Genomic DNA, 18,348 nt, shown 5'->3' with positions numbered 1-18,348 from the left:
AATGAAACAGTATCTATTAAAGTTGAAGACTCCCAGCAATTTTGCTTCAAAGAATATTCACAAATGCACGCATCTCAAGATTCTCCTTCTTCCTCGCTCTTTCACGTGCACACACACGTATTCATCACATAATTATATAATTACCCCATATCTATAGTCTTGTTCCAAATAACCAAAGGCACATCAACAGAGTGATATGCCTAAATAAATTTCAGTACTTAGTCATAGCTGGTATGTAATATATATAGCATATTAATAAATATTTATAAATGCTACATAGAAAAATTATATCCTTAAAACTGTTGTAGGATGATACAGCCATGAAAATTAATGAATTACAGCTACGTACAACTTGGATGACTGTTACAAACCCAACGTTGATGGAGAAATAGGACTTAATATACCAGTCTGACTACAGTGGTACCAGGACTAGGGAACCCTACCCAATATCAGTGAAGGAACTGTATCTCACTGGCAGACTACACAAAAGCAAAATACGAGAACAACATAAAGCAAATGGCATCGGGCGTGAGCGAGGCAGCTGGGACGAAGAAAAGGATATTCAGGGATCTTAGGTCCTAACTATGTCTTCATTTTTAACTTTGTGGTGGTCACATGAGTGCCGGCCTTTCTAACTCAAGCGTGTATTTTTGCAAGTTTATTGCTTACGCTGCAACAAAAATTGCTCCCAAACAGTCTTTAAGAGGTGCAGGTCCCTCTGGTGGTTCTTGGAGGCCTTCATCATCACTTTTGGCAATACTTGTGGAGACCTCCACAGCTACACCAAGTGATGGTTGGGATCAAACCAGGGTCAGTTACAAGTAACGAATGCTCCTTAACCCCTGGACTATCTCTAGCACCCTCTGACTTTTTTTTTGAGACAGTTTTGATGTCATTTCCTCCAGTAAGACTTCCAGGATCCCAGAGCAAGGTAGGTGCATGCTCCCTCAGCATCTCTACCTGTCATCTGTCCTGCATCCAAGTGCATCTGTCCTAGAGCACAGAGACGGAGCCCACCCTGCCTCGCTATCCAAGCTGTGTTTGTGCCATATCAATCAGACACCAAGGGCTTAATGAATATGCCCTGCGTGAATCAACGCCTCCATTTAAGGATCTGAATGGGTTATGCATAATTAGCCCTGGACCAACAAACTGACAACCAGTAAGAAACGCACTCAGTGGGAAGGTAGAAGGTGAAAACAGGCAGTGCAGGCAGATGGATCAACCTCTGGTGGCCATTAGCTGGACAAAATCTATTTTTTTTCCTTCTGATAAAAAAAATGACATGGTGGACTACCATTTGGTGAATGTCAACAATGTTCCCAGAGTTTGTCGCCTCCTTACGTCATTTAATCAACACAGTGTATCTGTGCTATGCTTGTCTTAGGATCTTCTTGTTCACCAGGCAACTGAGGTTCAGACCATCTAATAAGTTCTCCCCAGTCACGTAGAAGAGGAGAGCTAAGACCTTCAAAGTTCACTGTCTTGGTTGGACGGCGCCTGTCAGCCTTCTCTCCACTGCAGCTTCTTCGTCTATAAAATGGGGACACGGTATTGTCTGGGCAGCCACCCGAGACTGTTACAAGGCTCAAAGGAGATAATGAATGTGGAAGCCGCTTGCAAACTTTAAAGCACCACTTAACTATAAGGAGAATAATATGTAATAAGCATCTACCACGGGCCCACACAAAAGAACCAGATGGTTTCTACCCACATTGCGCTTTCAAGCCTGTTGTAAAGGAAAGCTATGTAAACAGGAACACACCAAGCATGCATCCATAAAGTCATCTCAGAAAGCCACCGGAGCAGCCCGGAAGGCAAGCCACAGGTCCTGTTCCCACTGCCGCTCGGCAGAGCAGCCTCCAGAGGGACCACAGGAAGGCTTCTGGCTGCACTTCTTTAGTTCCTGGATTAGAAATGGGTGTTATGTGGGGCTGGAGCGATAGCACAGCAGGTAGGGCATTTGCCTTGCACGCGGCCGACCTGGGTTCGATTCCTAGCATCCCTTATGGTCCCCTGAGCACCGCCAGGAGTGTATGAGCCAGGAGTGACCCCTGTGCATTGCTGGGTGTGACCCAAAAAGCAAAAAAAAAGAAAAAAAAAGTGGGTGTTATATAAGTCCAGTGTCTGGAAGTGCACCTGACTTACAGTGAATTCGCCCCTTCCAGGAACACAGCGTGGTGGGTTCCCATAAGCACACACACTTGTGTGCCACTGCAATGAAAAGACAGACTATTCTGTTACTTCCTTCTGTTATTGCCTTCGTGGCAATCCCTCCCTTCCTCCTAAGCCTTACCTCTAAACCCCCTGAAAAAAATCCCTTCCTGGTGGTGTAGCTTTATCTACCATTTGCAGACCAATGGACTAAAATGGTCTTAAGCTGGGCCACGCCGTCCATATTTTAACCCAGTGATATGCAGCCTGAAACAAAAAAGCCCTCCCTGGCTTCTTGGCACTCTTGAGATGGCCCTGTCTTGGCCTCCTACTCATTCTGTGTCACTTTCCCTTTCCTGTGGTCCAGCCTCCCTGGCCTTCTTTTTGCTCAGTTCTGCCACAGGGCCTTTGCACCTGCTATTCCCCCTCGTTTGGATCTTTCCTGGCCTGCTGTCATATTCCTCACTGCCTCCAACTCCTTCCCACAGCTCCACCCCAATTTCCCCCTTGAGGAGTCATCGCTACGTGCTATAACCTTGCTTCCATGTTTATCTGTTTGGTGAGTAGCTCGGTTCTCCTAAAAACCACATGATTCTTGCAGGCTGGGAGCAAGAATTCAAGTCCCAGAATCTCAGACAGAGCCCACACATACTTGGTCCTATACTGCTTTTCACACACTCACGCACACCCCTGGGGAAACAGGTCTGTGAGGCCAAGTCGGAAGGAGAGGCTCCCCAGAAACGAGCTTCCAGGGCACAAGGGGAAAGGGAGGGGTGAGTGGCCACAATGCACAGCTCGGCACTGAGTGCTCCCCATGCCCACTCTGCCAGGCCTTCCCCAGAATCCCAATGACAGGCCAACAGGGACACCCATGAGACGGAGTCCAGCTCTGCAGCCCTGGCCCTCGGTGCTCCTGAACCGGTTCCTCTCCCTGACTCTGCAGTCCTTCATCAATTGTGGCTGAAGATTCCACACCCTCCCCATGAGAACTCCTAGAGGCAGCCCCCAAGGCCACTGTCTGTACTCTGGGACCATCTTCCGCTCTCCTCCCAGTGGAAGACCACCCCCTCCACACCCCAGCACCACCACCATGATCCTGGCCAAGCACACCCCAAGGATTACGAGGCAAATTCCTGCCTAGCTGGGCTGCGCCACTCGTGGCGGCCACAATTCCCTGAGCTGGTGTCCCAGATTTCTTTCTCAATTAGCACCAGAGTTCTGAAGGCTTCGTTCTGGGATAATTTATTATCTCAGTGGGGGGGTGGCCAAGAGGGAAGGTGGGGAATTCCTATGCTACGGAGAACATCTGTTTTGCTGGACAACGCAAGATTTAAATATAACCTCAGGACTCAAGCCGAAACTTATGGATCAATCGGTCCAGTTTTCTGAAGTGGACTTGAGGACCTTAAGTCTGAAGGACGCTTTTAAGACGCTTGCCGGGAGGCACCATGCTGGTCGCTGCCCGAGCTGAGATGAGATACATGGGTCCTTAGCCCCCCGCCTTGGGAATTATTCCACATTAAGACTTTTCTCGAGTTTGGCTTCTATCCTTACCACGGCCTTTTCTCTCCCGTGTCATGCCGAACCGGGCAATGCCATGGAACAAAACCCTGCCTGTCATGTGGATCCGCCCTCCGTGGGCAGGGCTTTCCTCTCAGAAAAAGCACCTCCTGGAAAAGTAATGGGAGGATCCTTTTCCCAAGAAAGAGGAGGGGATGGAGATACCCCCCCCCCCACCTCGGATTTTCCCCAGAGGTATACTTCCTGTGTAAGATCCACACCTAGTCACCTCCAGAGTTGGGGAGCTCCTTCCCTGGGACCTTCTGGGGGGGTCCTGGAATCCCCCTCAATGTGCCTCCACAGAGAGCAGCTGGTCCCTTCCTCCTTGGAGCCCCAACCTCTTCTAAAGCCCAACCGACTTCCCAAGAGAACCCTAAGTGCTGTGAGCCGTAAGATAACCACCAAAGCTATCCGGCGAGGGCCTGAAATTCCTGCTCGTGGCTTGACTTGCCATTTTCCTCCTGTCCCCTTTCTTTGGCCCCCATCCCCATCCCACAGGCTTTCTAACTTGCTGGCTTCCTCATCCGGGCTCAAAACCAGAGAATCTATTCTCGTCTCACAATGATCAACCACACTTAACGGGTCTCCTCAACCTGCCTCCCAAGTATCTCCCCCTCTCGACACCTTATTGCCTGCCCCACTAAATCCCTAGGGACGAAAAGGTCCCTGTTCTGAAGCCCCTTCTCTGATCTCCGGTCTCTTCAAATCTTCCCAACATGATACCCTGTCATTGTCCTCCTATGGAGGGTCTCACTAGTAGGTCCCTTAGCAAAATGGCCGGGAACCCTAATGTCAACTTCCACTCTTCCTTTCCAGTTGCTCCTCATTCCACTGCTCCAACTCTCTGAGGGTAGCAGCTGGACCCCTCGCTGAACGGGTAGCGGGCACCGCCCAAAGACAGGGCTCCATAATCTTTCTGTCTGCAACGCGTACGCTCGCTATTTGTTTATGAAGTGATTACCTGGTTCCCTGGGGACCAACTTGCTCACCACAGAATCTCCAAGCACCTAACGCAGTGCCTAACACACAAGACAGTGCTAAATAAATAACGGGCAAGTAAACCAACGAGTGGTCGAAGGAGGGTCCAGGGTGCCAGTGTTTGGTGTTCTGGTAAGTGGCAAAGATGTTTTTCAATTCTTCCCTCTCCTCAGTGAGAAAAAATAAGCAATAAGGAGCAGGAACTCCTTTAACTTCTGGTCTTCACTGTTCTTCCTTCAGATTTCTCTGCACACTCCCTACATTCTCACTGACCTCCCCCAACCCCCCCCTTCTGCCCCATCAGTCTAGGGACGAAGATGTTCCTGTACATAAATATCAAACCACCATCTGTACTTTGTACCCCGTCTATCCTCTCCTGCTCTCATCTTCCCATACCTCCCACCTCTCCCTTCACCTGGGCCCTTGATGACTTCTCGACAGATCCAAGTCGCTTCATACGAGCCAAGTCAGTCATCAAACCAGTCCCTTGCTGGACCATACAGCTCCCTCCCTCCTTCTCCCCCTCCTTTTTTTATTTTTGAATTTTTTTGGAGTTTTGTGTCACACCCGGCGATGCTCAGGGGTTACTCCTGGATCTGCACTCAGGAATAACTCCTGGCAGTGCTCAGGGGACCATATGGGATGCTGAGGATGAAACCCGGGTCAACTGCATGCAAGGAAAACGCCCTCCCCGCTGTGCTATTGCTCCAGCCCTTCCCCCTCCTTCTATAGCCCAGGTGTCTCCCTCCATGGCCCTGATCTCAGGGTCGGGGATACAGACACTCAACTCCCATAGCAGTTTGGCGCTTCCCCTCACGGTTCCATCCTAACTCTTGTCAAGGTTGCTGACAGCTCTCCAGTCCCAGAAGACACCTGTCAGTCTTCATCATATTTGGCTATCGTGGGGCCAGGCTCAAACCACCTCCCCTTCGGAAATCCTTTCCTTCCTTGGCTTTCAAGCTGCTGTTTCTCCTCATTTTTCTTTCTTTCTCCAACTCTCAGATCTCCCCCTTCTCACTCTCCCTCACAGGCTCCTCTTCTCGTCTGGGAAGAATAGTGCAGAGCCAGGAGTAACACCTGAGCACTGTTGGGTGTGGCCCCAAACCAACCAACCAACCAACCAACCAACCAACCAACCAACATAGCACACAAAATAAATTGTTAAGATTTTGTGTGTGAGGGGGGGGTTTATTTCCGGCAGTGCTTGGGGAAGACTCCCAGTTCTGTGTTCAGGAATCACTCCCGGTATTTAAGGGCCTCAGTGGTGGTGCCAGGACCAAACCGTGCTCAGCCACGTGGAGAGAATGCACACTAATCCCTGTACTATCTCTTTGGCAAACTGGCTTCATTTTCTGGGGCTAGTGAGTGTGTTGAGGTGGGGGAGGGGGTATGTGTGTGAGGGGTCAAGATATGCATTCAATCTTCTGGGGTGTGTGTGGGGGTATGTGTGTGAGGGGTCAGGATATGTATTCAATCTTCTGGGGTGTGTGTATGTGGGGATATGTTTGTGAGGGATCAGGATACATATTTAATCTTCTGGAGTGTGTGTGTGGGGGGTTGGGGATACGATTAAATCATCTCTGGGGTGTGTATGTGTGAGGGAGAGAACGAAAGAGCGAGTGTGCTGAGCAGAGGAGATGGCGGTCCTTGGTCCTCTCTGCCCTTCCACTCGCGGGGTGAGATAACTAACTTCCCTGGCTCTCACTGCCGACATGCTCCACAGAGTTCCACAGTAGCCTTCTCCTCAGGTGTGTTCTACTGCCTAGTCCACACCCCCAGCTTCCTGTTGCGGATCTCTATACGCTTGGATGCTTCACAAGAATTTTTCAATTTGACCAGACTAAGTCATTTCTCCTCCACATCTTAGCATTTCTCCATGGAGCTTCAACCAGCAATCTGGGACTGCCTCTTGTCAATATCCTTCTGAACGTCCTTTTCATTCAACATCAAGTAAACTCAATGGTCCTCACACCCAAGTATCTCTAAAATCTGCTTCCTCTTCTCACTTACACCACCACCGCTTAAATTTTGTCCCAGAATCAACTATCCCCTTTTAAACCCCACACTGACACCCTCCAGGGCACGAAGATGGCCATTCTCACATGCTACCACACCTTCTATGGCATCTCCTGACACCTTCTGAGAACCAAAGACAAGGCTCCCCAGACTTCATCCCTCAGACTTTTCATTCCTCAGCTCTCTCTAGTGACTCCTAACAGTCTCACCAAACCCAGTGATTAGGATCCATGCAATGACTTATCACAGTGCTCTTGCACCAACCCATTCTTCCTTTGAACCCATCTTCTGTTCCTCTTAACTATTACATGTGTTCGATCTTATTCTGGGTCATGCCTTGGTGGTGCCCAGGGGACCATGCGGTGCTGGGACTTGAACCTGGCCTGTATGCAAAGCCTGTGCTTAGAGTCTAGCCCTTGGGGTCACCTCCAGGCCCACCGCTCATTTTTTTTTTGTCAATCTGATGACTTTATTTTATTTATTTATTTTTTGTGAAACACCATGAGATACAGTTGTAGACTTACAAGTTTTTGTGCTTGGGTTTCAGTTATACAATGATCGACCACCGCTCATTTTTAAGGCTCAGTCCACATGCCATTTTCCCTTGGCCTACCTCCCTGAACTTTCTGTCTAGAGAAGATGCTGTCTTCTTCCACACCCTTTATTGTCCTGTCACTCTCTTCTCTGATGTGTGAGAGTGTCCTGGGGCAGGTACTGAGACTTCTTCTCTCTCTCTGGGATCCCATGTCTGTGCCAAGGAAACGCAGGTGCTCAGTAAAAGCTTGACTGACAGACAGGTGAATGGCTGAACAGAGAAAGAGCGACACTCCTGTCTTTCCAGAATCTTCTCTGAGTCACCTGCTCCCATCAAAGCCTGGGGGCCATTAGTGGCAGCTTCCTTCTGTTACCACTTACAAAGGGCCAACACTTCCTAGGCCAGAATGGAAAATGATTCCAGGAGATGTCTAAGTGGTAGCAAGGGAAAACTCTGGGGCCAGAATCCATGAGATCCACAATGATGACAACTGTTCTCCACTTCCAGAACCCAACGCCAGCCAAGCTTCACCCCAGGCACTCACTGATGTGCACCAGGTTCCGGCCTGCCACCTGGGGCCTGGCCACACTGGGGGGGTGGGGGGGAAGAATCTAGTAAGAACTGTGCGGAGTGAGCACAGGCTTGGAATCAAGGCACATCTGGTCTGGATTGCTATCACAGCCAGCTGTGTGGCCCTGGGCCCGTCACCTGGGTTCCTGGGCCTCATGTCCTCATTGGTGAGGATGGGCTGGATGATTCTAGCTCCTCATCGGTTGCGGTGAGAAAACAAATCAATATAGTGGATTACGCTGAAACAAGAACACAGAGCCCAACTGTCAAAGCCTCCAGTACGATGACCGTGACTCCTGAAGAAACGAGCATACTTTCCCTGTGTACTTCATTCTTTCCTTTCACTAACATTTTAAAATACTTCCTTTGTGCAAGGCACCGGGCTCAGGGCTGTTTGATGGGTATTCAGAAGCTGCAGGTGCCCTGGTAGGGTTGGGGTACACCCGATTCGTGTGCAATGAATAAAAAGCATTTGTGCCCGGTGGATATCACGGTAGGTATAACAGACTTGATTTTACAGCCTGAGGAAGCTGTCCCCACAAATAACAATTTTCCATGGAAGATTTATCTACTGACTTCTTCAGAGACTGAGAACTGAGGGAAAATCTCCTGCCCCTGGGTCCTATCTTTCAAGCTCATTCCCCTTTTCTTTTCTCCATTCTTGGTTGGCAAATCAAGAAAATATGGGGACAAATTCATGGATTGGACCATTAGTCTTGTGGAATTTGATTTTACTTTTTAATTTGGGGGTGCTATGAAAAGCACAATGTTTTTTTTTTCTCCGTAAAGAAAATTAGAACTAAAGATGGCTCAGCAGGTAAAAGCTGTAGGCGGTAAATACCCCCACTACGCCCCCAGCCCCCGCCCCCTACCCCTTGCAGTCAGGCTTCGAAGTTTCTCCTCACATCTTAGGTACCTACTAGCTAGAAAACTGAAACTTGCCAGAGGATGCTGATGCAAAAGCCAATCTCCTGGAAATGAGCAGATAGAGGGGAGGAAGGGCCTGGCCAAATCCCACTCCTAATCTTCCTGAACCCCATTCCCTTGGACAATATGCAGATTTCCCCATCCCTGGATGGCCAGCACCTGAGTCCAGGCTGCCAGAGGGGCAGTAGACTAGTGTCCATTTCTGGGCATTCTGGAAGTCACAGACAGACAACTTCTCCCTCTCATGGACCACTACCCTCTCCTCCTGAACACCCTGACTCTCACTCACAGGATACCTTCAGAGAGTCCTCTGGGTCTGAGCTCACATCTGCGAGGAAGGTTTGGTGAGAGGCAGTTTTGCTCAAAACGCTCTCAGGATGAGGACCTTCCTGGCTGATGAAGTTTTGTGGCAGAGGGTGCTATTTGACAGTGATGCTAGCCTGAGAAGCCAACCCTATCTTCCCAGGATACAAGCATGATTAAGGCTGTTAGAACCTCAACACCCAGAAAACAGAAGTAATTTCCAACCCCACAGACCATTTAGGAAAGGTGCTGGGGGTGGGGAAACCCATTGAGAGCCCCCCACCCCACTGCCCGCGAGAGGCAGGGAAGGGAGATTCTTGTCTGGACTCTGGGCCCAGTGCCCTGTTCCTCTTTGTGAATCACTCTGGCCTTGCCTGAAGCAGCTGCACCAGGAGAAATGGCACCTCAGTCCTGACAACATGGGTTGTTATCTAACCGGTGGTGCAGAGTAGGCCAGGGGAAAAAGTCCTGAGCATGAACCATAGTGAACCCCCCCGCCCCCCCCCACCCCCAGCCTCTTCTGGTTCTCAGGGCAGCTCATCGGCCCCCTCTCCCCCCACCCATCCTGAGAAGAGAACTCTAGTCGGAAAGAATGAATACTCTAGCTAGTCAAAAGAACAAAAATTGACGCTGACCACTGGACAATTGTATGATGGTTTTCATGTTCTAGAAAAGTTACGAGGCCATCTCATGAAGGACACCGTTCCGGGGTCACAACCACCCTTGCAGGTAGCTCAGTTGACACCCAGACTGAGGTAATTAGAAAGTGAAGTCAATTTGGGGACTGGGCAAATGGCTCTGATGGGTGGAAGGTAGCTCAGCTCGCAGAACTGTCCAAGGTAGCACCAGACTGTCAGGGCCACCCCTTCCCCCCCACCCCCACCCCCCCGCCCAGCAGGGCTGAACATCGTGGGAGGGGGAGAAGTGGAGCCCCCCAAAGACTCCTGCCCCAGCAACACCACCAGGGAAGTCGCAAAAAAAAAAAAATGAACTTGTTTAAGGTTAGGCTTCCTGGCGGAGCGATGACTGGAAGTTAGGAGGCCTGGAGAGAGAGTTCCATGCTCTCAATCACCCCTTGGTTCACAGAAGCTGCTCCAACACTTTCCTAATTAAAAAGTGACATTTCTTTTCACTAGTTAAAAGGCCAAGGCTCCTCTCTCAAAGCTCCTCTCTCTCCTTCCTCCCCAGGCTAATGAATGATGTGCCGGACAATTTTCTTTCTACCAACCACTGTTTTGCTTGGGTGACTAGGATAAAAAGAAAAAGAAGAAGAATGGGATACAAATTTGAACAGTCTCCGAATAAAGTTTATCCGGGCGGCTTTCGAGCTTCCAATGATGATGCAATCACTAAGATGAGGTGAAATGACCTTTGTGAAACATCTGCTGTTTTTAAACCCGTGAAGTAGGTGTCTACACACACACACATTTTCCTTTTCCTTTCTTTTTTAAAAAAGGAAAAGCTATTATCTGCTAGGGACCATTACGGGGGCAACCCTTTCAAAAACTGCTTTTGCAGTGTGAAATTCTCCCCTCGCCGGCTTGTCTATTGTCTTTAGAATAAGAAGTGCTCTCCTGAAAATAGTCTTGCTGAGAACGAGACAAAAAGCCCAAAATGGAGTCTCTTCTGCTAAGCCACATCATCAAACAGAGATTCAATTTCCAGCTTTGACTCTCCTAGAATCTTCTAGGCAGATTTTACTCGTTAGGTAAACTGCCTGAGCGACCCCTGCACTCCCGATAGCACCTCACAGCAACAGGCCCCTCTGTGTCTGGTGTCACCCTTCCCTGTCCCCGCTCCCTGCGCCTGTCAGTCTTCCGACCTGCAGAGCACTTAAGAGCGCCTTTCTCACTGGGATATTGGATGCTGCCCAATGTAAATTGATTTTGGTGCAGATAAACTCTTGGCATTTTTAATCTGTGTCAGTTTATCTTTTTATGACGCTGTCTCGCTTCATAAGAAATGAGAGACTGGAAACACTCTGGATGTCGGGAACCAAGCCCCTGTACCCAGACGGGCTGAGCAGATGTCAGAAAGAGGACCTGATTCTACTCGCTGTTAAGTCTCCGGTGTGGAACAGTGAGTGGCTGAGAACCACGCATGCTCCTGCCCCAGCAGGCACAACACAGATGGAGCACAGAATCATCTGGCGAAGCTTAAAGTGCTCAGACACCAGCCCGGATTCTGGTTCTGGGCCATGCACATCCACTCGACAGAGACTAACGAAACCCCTGGATGCCTCCGGGAAGTCATGTTGACCCTAACCTGAAATTTTTAGCCATTTTCACCTCACTGGCAACCAACCCTGTCCAACGAGCAGACGGGCTCTCTTTTCAAAGAGGCAGCCGAGGTGCAGGGGTTTCGTGCAGGCCAACGCCTGAAAAGATCAGGTGGTCTGCAGGCAGCTTTTCTGGCCCGTAGGTCTGCTGGCATTTACAGCCCAGCGAACAGTAAGGAGGCAGAGAGCCCCATCCATCAGCGAAAGGGAACTCGCCTGCCACTGGATCCGACATTCTGTTCCCGTTTCACGCTGTCTCCGGAGAGCAAGGTGCAGCCCTCGGAATAAACACGGAGATGGGAGGGAGGGGGAGGGCAGCCGAGGAGATGGCTAGGAAGACCCAGTCCGCGGGTGCTCAGGAAAACGTCAGACCCTCTAGAGTTTACGCGAGAAATGTCTTTTGATGGAGCAATGGTTGAAGCTGTCATTCCCCTCCACTACTGCCTGCCGCTAAGGAGGTGTCCGACAGCTGCGTGCCAGCTCCAGGCAGGAGTGCCCGGAACCTCAGCCAAATAGCAGACACCCTGAAGACAAAAGTCTGGGTCAGTGGGCAGGAGAAAACCACCAGCTGGGAGCCACGGGGGATGCCTCTGGGCTGCCTTTCTTGACAGGGTGGGATGAGCCCTGGAATCACAGCTCCTGGGGAAGGCTGGAATATTTGTCTGAGGATGACGTCTGCATCAGGGCAGTCCTTTGATGTGCTTTACCAAGGCACCTGCGAGGCACTTCGGGGGAGTGGGCGTGCATCCACAGTGCCCCCTTTGACAGTGCCCCTTCATGGAGAGCCTGCCTGCTAGCCAGCAAGGCCTCACTGCCACCTTATAACTCACGCTCCTCCTCAAACTCCACTTGCTGCTCCATGAACACAAGGCCTCGAGGCTTTCTGGTAAAGCCCGCACCCCCGAAGGATGGTGGAACGGGGGGGGGGGGGGGGGGGTGCACAGAGCCACTCCAGGCTTCACTTTCCACCTTCTTAAGGAGCGGCTGCTATGATTCGTTCCCAGCAAGCAGTCACCTGATGCCTCACTTCATAAAATGTCACTCTTGCCAGAGATTTCTTTTGTAAAGGCTTTGGTAATTAAGTAAAATTAACACTTCTTTAAAAGTCCTGATTAGTCTAACTAAGTCAGAGTCCCACTAATTGCCTGCAAAGAGAATGAGGTTGTACTGTACTCCAGGTAAGGTCACATTCTGCTAACAATTGGAAATGCGACCCGGCGGTGGGGGGGGGGGGGTGCAGGGGGGCGGCAGGGAAACCAATGGTAATTCATGGTGGGAGTAAAATTATATTTGTGCTGTCTCAATTATAGTTGTGTATCTCTTGGGACCAGAATGATCTGGATGGTCTGACACTGAGCTCCCCAACATTCACAATCACGTATAAAAAGGAGAGGGGGAAAAAAAAACTCAGAAAGCTACGCTCAAATGACATTTTTAATAATGTATTCAGGAATCAGGCTTTTAAAATGACAGTCTCATTGGTGGCATCTCTTACGCGGGTGCCAGTTTCTCATTAGAGCCTGTAGCCAGGCGTTGCAAAGGTCAGCCTTCCTGCCATGTGCCCGGACCCAGGCGGAGGCTAATACTGGGTTCTCGGCAGCACCCAGTGGCCAGCCCTGTATCATCTAATTTCAGTTATTCATCCTCCTAATCAGCATGCCATGCACAGATGAGAATAACAGGCTGGACGGAATTGCCCTTTGCTCTTCTGGAAATGCTCATTAGAAGGGGTCCGGAGATATATCTGAAGAGCAATATTCTTTCTCTCCAACCACCAGGCTGAGCTAATGAACCCCAGTTCCCCATTAGGAAATCATCAGGTCCTCGCAGGGCGTCACCCAAGAAGAACTAGATGCCTCATTTTGTGCGCCCAGGTGAAATGAAACCGCTTCCTAATTTAATTAACTCAAAGGTAAAGGTTGGGAGCCCGGGCACCAATCACACCACACAGAACCGAGGAAATTGCTCTCTGCAAATACCATCTGAATTTTCTGGCCCAGCCCCACCCAAGAGCATGGTTCTCCTGCCTCCAGCAGCTCCCAGCCGTTAGGGGGGGGCAGGGGGGGTGTAGAATCAGCTCGGCAATAGAGGACTCAAAAAAATTTGTCACTAGGATACAGTGACACCAAGCCCACATTTTGCGGTTAATAAAACAAGTCCTGCATCCAGCTTGGCGTGAGGCCCTGATGTGATTTATTTCCAGCCAAGCTGGAGGGCTCACAGGCAAAGCTGCCATTCATGAACGCTTCAGCCGCGCAGGAAGCCGGGGTCTCCGGTGGGAAAACCGACAAGAGGCAGAAACCCGACAGTGGCAGAAACGGCTCTCGCTGACTTTTGCAGCATACCGAGCCCTCCCTTTTTTTTTCCTAAAAAGAGAAGATGTACTATTGCTGTTTTACTGTTTTTTTTTTCTTTTTCAAATGTTAAACCTGAACAGGTTTACCTACAAAATCTGTTTAGTCGGAGATTTTTCTCCACAAAGGTATCCAGTGTGGGGGCTGGGGGGGGGGGGGGTGAGAAATGGGAGGGATGGAGGGCAAGAGAAAGAAAGCTCATCAGATTATCTGATTTAACCTGCTCAATCACCAAACGCTTGATCTCCCCTCCCTCTTCCGTGTAACTGAATATGAGACACATAAGACTTTCCCAGAAAAGTCTACATACAGCCTTCAAATTTAAGATTTCCTGCTCCCAGTATATTACCAGGGATTCATTCTAAAATGGCACACCTATACCCTGTTCAGTTCTCTTTGGAGGAATGGAAGAGGGCAGTGGGTAGTTAAAAATAAATAAATAAATAAAAAGCAAGAGTACCCTTTAGGGAACGCGTTGTATTTTTTGAAAAAAAAAAAACACAAAACTTTTTATTAAATTAACCTGGGGGGCATATTCAGGAAGAGAGGTAAAAAAAAAAAATGGCCTTGGAGGATGCAAAGTTAATATGCAGACTTTAGCATACCCCCTACCTTTCTCCTCGCTGCCACTCCTCCAAGCATTTCCAAATGCCTTCTCTCCCCCCACCCCCGCCCCATTTCCCGAAGAGGTTCGGTTCTCTCCGCCCAAGCCCGAATCGGCTCCGAACACAGCCGAGTCCCTCCGAGCTCCGCGCCCAGCCCGCGCCGAGCCGAGCCGTGCCGAGCCGAGCCGAGCCGAGCGCAGCTCCATCGACTTTTCCGGCCTCGGCTGGGCGCTGTCCACCACTCGCAACGCCTGAAACCTCACCCAGCTCGGGTGGCGAGGGCTTCCACGGGGCTGGAAGCCCGCCACTGCAGAAGCCCAGACCTGGGGAAGCTTGGAAACGCGTGCCTTGGGCAGGAAGGGGCCGCGGCGCCGCTTGCATGTAGCGATCTGCCAGGGCCCCAGGCAGATGCAACATGCACCTTGTTGCAAAGAGCAATTCCCTAGGCTCCTCCTCCCCATCCATTCGGGTTGCACAAGCTCCAAAGAAGCCCCGGGCTGAACTACCCCGTGGCTTGCAAGGGTGCGGCCAGCCCGGGGTGTGTGTGTGGGGTGGGGGGCTCGGCAAAGAAAGCCCCCACTGGAGATCTTTGAACCAAAAAAAATAACATGTCAAGCAGAAGGGGTGGGGGAAACTCTCCGAGCCGCTACTCCCTACCATCATGGCGCCGCCTAGAACCCGCTTGTCATGCCTGTTACACATGCAAGATTTTTTTTTTTTTTGCATCTTGGCCCAGAAACCGCAAGCATGCTCCCACCCACCTTTCCACGAAAGGGTTTTTTTTTTTTTTTTCAAATTTTTTCCCATTGTTTTCCTACGGGATGCAATTACTTCGGCTATTCTGTCAAGTCGAAAATTTAAAAAAAAATCATTTTTGTTTACTGCACGGCAACCTCTAATTAGGAGCTGTGTGTGCACGAAGGTGTCACAGCAAAGCCAGCCAAGCGACCGTGGAAGCCCAGCTAAACGGTCTCATAAACGGTCTAATCAAGGAACTCCTCCGGGGCGACCCGACAGGCCAAGCAAGGGAAGCAAGCGGGGCAGGCCAGCGGCGGCGGCAACCCACCCGGGGTGTGCACCCCTTCCTCCTGGCAGGAGACGGGGGGGGGGGGGGGTGCCCGAAAAGCTGTCCCGTGGGCCCACCAGGAGCTGCAGAGCAGGCGGATGGGGCCAGCCGCGAGCCCGCGAGTGGGAAGGAGGGGCGAGGCTCCTTCTTGAGAAAGTGGGGAAGGAATATCCCATTTTGTTTTAATTTTCAACCATCACTCAAATCCACCCCCAGTTAATTAGGAGGGGAAACTGATATCTCAGGCGAGGTGGGGGGTGGAGGGGGGAGGGGGGGCGGAGGGAAGTGGGGCCTGACATCTCATATGTGTGGGGAGATTACATGGAACGGCGGAAGAGAGGGTGTAAATAAATACATTGATAAAGGCCACGGAGTGAAGAAAACGGCCGGAGCCTGGGGATCAAATGCTCTCGGGGAGGGCTGCTGGCTGGGGGCGGGAGGAGATGGGGAGGGCGGGGAGGGATGAAGGGGTTTTGCACAGCAAGGGGTGGGGGGCCCTTCCACCTCGGCCAGCCGGTCCAGCCACATGCACGGGCGAGATGCGCTTCCCTATCGCACGCTCCCCCTCCCCTAAATCCAGGTCGGTTAGAAATCAGTGCCCCCCCCCCCCCCGCCCCTGGCCGAGTCTCCCGAGTCTCTGCACGCCAAGACACTCCATCCTCCCACCCCAGTCCAGGGCCCCGGCCCCCTCCATGGTGTTTTTCGTGGTTTTCTTTTTTTTTTTTTTTTTTTTGGCCAAGTTCAAAATCGCCGCTGGCCCGGGAGAAGGGGGAGGCTGGAAGGTGGGGGGGGGGGGGGTCGGGGGCGGAGGCGAGGGGCTGCGGGGAGGCCGGGACGCGGGGCGGGGGGGGGGTGTGGATGGGGCGGGCGGGAGGCACGGCGGCTTCCCTCCAGCCCAACCCCCCGGCCCGGCCCGGCCCGGCTCGGCTCGGCTCGGCCCGACCCGGCCCGGCCAGCAGGCGTGATGACCAGAATCCGGCCCGGAGTGCGAGGTTCTGATCAATATGGCGGACACTGTCATTCATACAACTACGGACGCTCCCCCCTCCCCTCTAAGGGGAGATGGGGGGGTGGGGTGGGGTGTGTGGGGGGTAACAAATAAATGCAACCCCAAGAGTCGGGGTGGAGGACCCGGGACCAACGCGGGGCGTGGTGGGGGAGGGGAGCAAAGGCTCTGGGTGTTGCGCCTGTGTGTGCAACGCATTTAAAAACCGGGCCTGGAGCGCAATCGGAAGTGAGCAGGGTACCAGGGATGATTTTAAAACATATTACATATATCGAATATATCTCTATGTTCCGAATAAAAGCACACATACATCCCAATGCCACGGGGACTTACTTCATCTGCTTCACAATGGTGCTTTTTCCTGATTCTCCAGCCCCTGTTGGGACAGACAGGGTGGGGGGGGGGGGAGAACCTGGTAAGTGTCAGTTTCAGGGGAGAGGGTGGTGGGGGCGGGGGTAGGGGATAAGGCATGCGACGGGGCGGGGGATCCTAGCCCACCTGGTGGCTGCCAACTCGGGGCCCGGGTCTCTCCTCCCCTCCCCGGGTTCGGATGAAGTGGGGGGTGGGGGTGGCTGGCGGGGCTGGGTGCTGGCGGCGCGGGGTGCTGCGGAGCGGCCGGGGTCGGGTCGGGTCGGGTCGGGGGTCGGGGTTCGGGGGGGTGGGCAGCGCCGGTCCTTACCGAGCAGGAGTAATTTCACGTCTTTGGCGGCGCTGATGCCATCCTCTTTGAGGTTCTTCTCAATCGCCTTGCTCCGTTCCAGGGCGGCTCTCTCCTCTGCGCTCAGAGTACATCCCATGGTGGCCCCTTCCCTGCCACAGCCCGCACGACTCGGCTGGCACGGCTCCCCGGCTCGGCGCGCCCCCCACCCCCCCAGAGAGCAGAGCCTGGGCTCGGAGAGGGAAAAATCACGGTCAGCCTCCCCTAGGCTTGAAAACGGGGAAGAAGAAAAAAAAAAAGAAAAAAGAAAAAAAAAGAAAGAAAAAAATAAATTTTTTTTTCCCCGAAAGCCGGCTCACCCCCTCCCTAAAAATCACCAGCCGCTCCCAGGCTCCCGGCGGCGGCCGAGCTTTCGCAGCTGCAGGCGGGGCTCCGGAGGTGTCGCGGCGGGGTCTGGGGGCGCCCGCGGTCCGAGGCGTGCGCGGGCTGCGGGCAACCGAGGCTGGTGCACAAGCCCCGGATAAATAACAGTCGAGGCAGGCGCCGCAGCCGGGGCGGCGGAGGGCGGGGTGGGGGGCAGGGTGGGTCCTGCTGCCGGAGGAGGCGACGGCGAGGAGTGAGTTCGGGGGGTGCTGCTAGTGCTTGTGCATCGCCGGCCGGCCGCCGTCCGTGCGTCCGCGGCGCCTGGGGCCGACCCCCGCGCGCGCGGGGCAGGGCTGGGCAGGGGGCCGGGCGGGGGGCAGGTCTCTAGCGGGAGGCGGCGGCGGCGGCGGCGGCGGCGCGGTCTCCCCGAGCTCGCATCGCGCGCAGAGCCGAGCGCAGAGAGGAGGGCGAGCGCGAGCGGGCGAGCGAGCGAGCGAGCCGCGGGCAGCCGGGAGCTCGCGGTGGGGGGGGGGGAGAGAGAGAGAGAGGGAAAGACGGGCGGAGAGGGAGGGGAGGGGGTAAAAAAAAAAAAAACGAAGCGGGCGCGAGCGAGGCAGCGAGCGCGCGCGCGCCACAGCCCGGCGGGGGAGGGGGCGGCCCTGCGCACCGGCCCCGCCAGCCGCGGGTGACGTCACGCGGCCGCGCGCCCGGCCCCCCGGGCGGGGAGGGGCGGGGCTGGGCCGCCAAGCGAGTGCGAGTGCGCGCGCGCGCGCGCGGTGGGGGCCCGCGTCAACCGGCGGGATCGCGCGCGCTCACGGCTTCCCCGCCCCGCCCGCCTCTCCCCCGGGCCGCCCCTTCGAGAGGGCGGAGCTGGCGCCGGGCACGCGCCGGGGCGCCCCGCCCCGGACACGCCCTCCGCCACGCCCCACCAACACGGTCACACCCCGGCCACGCCCCTTCGACCCAGCCCGGCCA

The 18,348-nt window shown here is 53.1% G+C and overlaps 1 protein-coding gene across 2 annotated transcripts in view; it reads right to left on the bottom strand.

The window, feature by feature from the left end:
- GNAO1 (G protein subunit alpha o1) overlaps positions 1–17,298 on the bottom strand; it is a 150,259-nt gene extending 132,961 nt beyond the window's left edge. The window contains exons 1-2 of one of the 2 annotated variants that reach the window (XM_056136433.1): positions 17,032–17,298; positions 16,686–16,728 (exon numbers count right to left, since the gene is read on the bottom strand). In XM_056136433.1, the coding sequence (XP_055992408.1) occupies positions 16,686–16,728; positions 17,032–17,149 (161 nt within the window). In that variant the 5' untranslated portion in view covers positions 17,150–17,298. The remainder of the gene's footprint in view (positions 1–16,685; positions 16,729–17,031) is intronic. The other variant, XM_056136431.1, reaches the window with a different exon arrangement.
- Between the last annotated feature and the right edge of the window lie 1,050 nt (positions 17,299–18,348).

Source organism: Sorex fumeus, unplaced genomic scaffold (assembly GCF_029834395.1).
Source record: "Sorex fumeus unplaced genomic scaffold, SorFum_2.1 ptg000122l, whole genome shotgun sequence".
Lineage (NCBI taxonomy): Eukaryota > Metazoa > Chordata > Mammalia > Eulipotyphla > Soricidae > Sorex > Sorex fumeus.
Note: the sequence above shows the minus strand (reverse complement) of the source record. Positions and strands in the feature narration are given on the sequence as shown.